Below are 4,685 nucleotides of genomic sequence, written 5' to 3'. Positions count from 1 at the left end.
AATAACCTTCTCACGATACCCAGAATAAAAATATAATAAGCATTTTTCTTAAATAATCAAGTACAACGTGATAATTAAATAATAGTGTCTGTATAGAAACTTAACTAGAAAACACTAGAAAACATTTTCAAGCAGATCCTAATTGCATCTTTTGAGGCAGAGAAATTCCTTATTTTGGCGGTGTGGCTTCTCTCTTTTGTCGATGAACTTCATTGCGGATAGTTTTTTATCACTCCCGACCGAAATTCCTTATGGAACGAAGGCACACAACAAACTACACACGATGAGAGGCAAATTATCAGTGATGCCAGAAAGAGCCTTAGAATACCGGGAGCTCCTCACTACACGTCCGCACACTACGCCAGACCACGCGTAAATGAACTCAAGTTTCGAGTTTGGGTCGCCATCTAGCGTTGGAGCTTGGACGTTCTGCCGTAGATGGCGGTAGAATAGATATTCGTCCGCCATTGCAATAAATCACTGCTTTTAACAAGCCACTACTCGATAATTTACCAATTACTCTCATCCTGAGGTTAATTTATGAACTTTTAGAGTTTAATTCTATAGTGAAGACTCCTGACAATATTCAAGGATACCCATTGTAACCATTCCATGTGTTGTTGAATAGTTATTAACCAATATCGAAAGACGGCGCACTGTTGTGCACCGAGGGCTCCGTCTGACGTCATTGGTTGTGAAAGTGAATGTCATTTATGTCATTGCAACTGTGACAGTCTATTGTGACTGTGACTTCCTGTGATCAGAATGTAATTGATCTACAGTTTATTAGTAAAAATCAAAAACGGAAAATGACGAGTGAAAAATAAATTTTTGCTGGTCAGGGTGTGCGACGTCACGCGAGATCTTTGTCAGTCGATCATGGAGATCGCTTAAAGCGCGAGCAAGTACTTAACAATAATGAGCACAATGAAAAATTTGTTTGTAATATTGCGCGATATGTATTATTTCATGGGATGAGTTCCTCTCCTATTTTGGTATCTCTCTGCGTTATTCGCGTTGAGATTATTGACGAGAATTCCGAAGAATCGAATGGTAAATAGTTTTTCCTATTTTCTATCAAAGTAATAACTTTAAATTTTGTTTATAATGGTCAATTTCCAATCCATTTGTTTTCATAACGAACCATTTCAATTAGTGCTTTTGTTTACAATTTTCTTTGAGGTTATGTTTTTTCTTTGCCATAACATTGTTATCAATTCTATATAGTCATTCTCTTTTTACGATATCACGTGATCTTATAGAGATAACATTATCTATAAGACACAAGCTTATTTTTATTCTTCGTTTTTATGTTAGTAAACATCCGATGTAATATTTCTTTAAAAACTTCACTTCTAATTATTTTAAAGAAGATTATACCTCGTTTGCATCACAATTAATTCACAATGGATTTCGTAATCCAGGCGCAATGGCTGCCAAGATGAGGGGTTGCAGAGAACCGACAAAGATAAATATGGAGAATTGCACAAGTCTTACGGAGAAGCCAGACTTATCGCTTCCTTCTCAGGGAACTAGCACGTCTGGCTCTACCTCTAGAGCTAATTCCGAGGAAGCTACTTACGATAATTCAGAGATCGCCGGCGCAAGTGCGTGCGCCTGCGATCAAATAAATTTCATCTCCGGAAACCCATTTGTCGAAGTGACTAAAGGAATTATACATTTGTATAAAGAAAAGTATGCGTATCTTGCTTGTACCGATTACTAGAAATTGTTAATTATTTCATAACCACACGATGCTATTTATTATTTTTTAGCAAATTGACAGACATACGTCATGCGGCAGAACGTACCCAAACTATCTGCATTCTTGCAGTCCCAGCTACGATGACCTGTCATGATCTTCTAAGGTTTACAGCGCCTTGCCATCAGGATGTTCGGCATTTCAGGATACTTAAAGACGGCAGTCCTAATCAATACATGGCATTGATTACCTTCAAATCTGCGGTAAATATAATTTAAAAAAAGAACGCCGCACAGATCTTATGGAAAATGACACCCGGTTAAATTAGCTGAACTTTTGATTTGATGTAGTTCATGATGTCTTGATGAAAAGTCAATAATACTTATTCTAAACTATCATATTTGAGTATATTTGAGTGTGAGAAGCACTTGTACACTGTCCATTTATTTGACCCCTTAAAACTCCAATAGTAGTACTGTTGGGCCCTTAAATATTACCCCTGACCCTCTAACTCCCTTTCAGGAGTCAAAATAAAATTGGAACTTTTCAAAGTTCAGCTTTATATAGCAACCGAGGGGTCAGTCTAGCGCTTGTGAGTGCGTGGCCCCTCTGGTGGCGAGCATGGGAAGCTCAAGATAATTTAACCGGGGCTCATTTTCCATAAGATCTATACAGGGTCCTTTGTTAATATTTTGAATTAACATACATTTATGATTATCGTACCATAATTCTGACATTTCAGAATGCAGCAACTGAATTTTATGGTTCTTTTAATGGGACTCCGTATAATTCCTTCGAGCCAGATGTTATGTGTCACATGGTGTTTGTGTATAGCGTGGAAGTGACATATAATACTATGCCCTTGTCCGGGCATACAGAATTACCACTTTGTCCAGTTTGTTTAGAGAGAATGGACGAGAGTGTGGATGGAATTTTAACAATTCTATGCAATCACACGTTTCATGCAAGTTGCTTGGCCAAGTGGGGAGACACTTCCTGTCCAGTTTGTAGATATGCTCAAACGCCAGAATCACTTGCAGATAGTTATTGTATGGAGTGTAGTACGTAAAAAATAAATGCTTCCTTCCTTTCACTTGCTACACAAGAAAGAAAAATGAAGAATGATAAGTATAAAAATATTTTTCAGATAGCGGAGAGAGCAATGATGCTTTATGGATCTGTTTAATATGTGGGCATATTGGTTGCTCGCGATATCATCAAGGGCACGCTTTCCAACATTATCGTGAGACACACCACTGTTATGCCATGCAATTAGGCAATAACAGGGTCTGGGATTATGTTGGGGATAATTTTGTTCACCGATTGTTGCAAAATAAAGATGGAAAAATGGTCGAAGGCGGACCTACAGCGACCAAGATCGAAGGTGCTGCAATGGAAGAGAAAGTAGATTCTGTACAGCTGGAGTTTATTTATCTCCTAACGTCACAATTAGAAACTCAAAGGCAGTATTTTGAGGAGAGATTGGTACGATTAGAGCAACATTCTGTTGTACAAACCACAGAACTTAGAGATAAGCTAAGTCAAATATCAGAAGAAAATGCCAAAGTTAAGGTAGCTATAAAAATATTAAATGGAATCGTACTTTTCTTGAGTATTTAACAATTTAGTTTTTTCGATTTCAGGAAGAGTTAACGGCGCTAAGTCGCGAAAAGCAAAACGTTGATAAACGACTGCAGCAAGTTAGTAATAAATTGGTGCAAGTTCAGGCGGAATTAACCGAAGAAAAGGAACTAAGAAAGGCGTTAGAATTAAATCAAATCTCTTGGCAAGATAAGTACAAAACGCTACAGAGTGAATTGACGGAATGCCAGAACGCTAAGCAAACAGAAGTTGCAGACCTAAAGGAACAGGTTCAAGATTTAATGTTTTATCTTGACGCTCAGAAGAAGGTTGAAAGTTCGGAATTGAGGGAAGAAATTGCATCTGGTCGTATATTGATCCCAGAAACTTCCGGCACCGTTAAAAAGAATACTCGTCCTTCGAAATCTCGCAAAAACCGTTGATGTTGCCCCTCCCGATATTCTTTATAGCAATTAAAATTTAAACTCAATTTAGAAATTATATTGATTTATATATTTCGTGAGTTTAATTATATTGAAATTAAAAATGACCGGCTCGAGCAACTTGCAATACAAAATTTGCAAGTTAATTTGCTGGTTTCTACTTTTATACGGTTGAATTCGAGATGCACCAATAAAAAGTAAAAATCAGTACTACGAAGACCACAAAAATTTTCGAAGTTTTCTTTTTTAAATACAAGGTGTCTTTTTATTTTGTAAACGTTTATATAATTGAGCAGCTTGCGAAGGCAACTTCGCGGTCTATCGCGTATGCGTGTATACAAATTGTGAAATAAAAATTTTGAATTCTTCTTTTTTATATTAAGATAATAAACAAATTAAAAATAGTATTGTGTTTGTCAATTTCCGCTAAACTGGTGTTTGAATGAAACCTAAAAAAAAGTTACACATACCAAGTGTTATGATACAGTGATTCTGTTACAGAAAAAATGTAAACAAGTTTCTTAAATCACACAATATTCTAAAATTTGGTTACGGGACAATTAAATTTTTAGGAAAATTAGTTCGATAATTGGAAAACACTTACATGATTGCAAGTAATTTGTGAACTGTTGAATGACCATGTGATGTAAATGTGTATTTGAATTTAAATAAATTACTCTTACTTATAAAACAATCATACTCTTTTATCCACTTATTTTATATAATCAAAGATAAAATATCTTAGTTAATAACCTTATCGTCCTTCCACGAGAAGAAGGCACTGTGTGTTTACATCCCCACTCCTGTTGCAGTCCGCTGATTGGCTGTCACCGATCTTTGTCACCGTTTTCGACCAATCAGCGGACAGCAGCAGGAGTGGGGATGTAAACACGCTGTGCTTTCTTCTCCTGGAAGAATGGTACGTATATGTATCGTCCCTCCACGAGAAGAAGGCACAG

At 36.7% G+C, this 4,685-nt stretch overlaps 1 protein-coding gene across 1 annotated transcript; it reads left to right on the top strand.

Annotated features, from left to right (window-relative positions):
- The first annotated feature begins 464 nt into the window (after nt 1-464).
- Nucleotides 465-4,379, top strand: LOC143349517 (BRCA1-associated protein). The gene is made up of 6 exons (XM_076780843.1): nt 465-1,053; nt 1,425-1,695; nt 1,776-1,965; nt 2,445-2,763; nt 2,850-3,274; nt 3,346-4,379. Exons 1-6 carry the CDS (start codon nt 975-977, stop codon nt 3,724-3,726), a joined length of 1,665 nt encoding a protein of 554 aa, XP_076636958.1. The 5' UTR covers nt 465-974; the 3' UTR covers nt 3,727-4,379.
- Nucleotides 4,380-4,685: the final 306 nt, after the last annotated feature.

This window comes from Colletes latitarsis, chromosome 13, assembly GCF_051014445.1.
Source record: "Colletes latitarsis isolate SP2378_abdomen chromosome 13, iyColLati1, whole genome shotgun sequence".
NCBI classification, from domain to species: Eukaryota; Metazoa; Arthropoda; class Insecta; order Hymenoptera; family Colletidae; genus Colletes; species Colletes latitarsis.
Note: the sequence above shows the minus strand (reverse complement) of the source record. Positions and strands in the feature narration are given on the sequence as shown.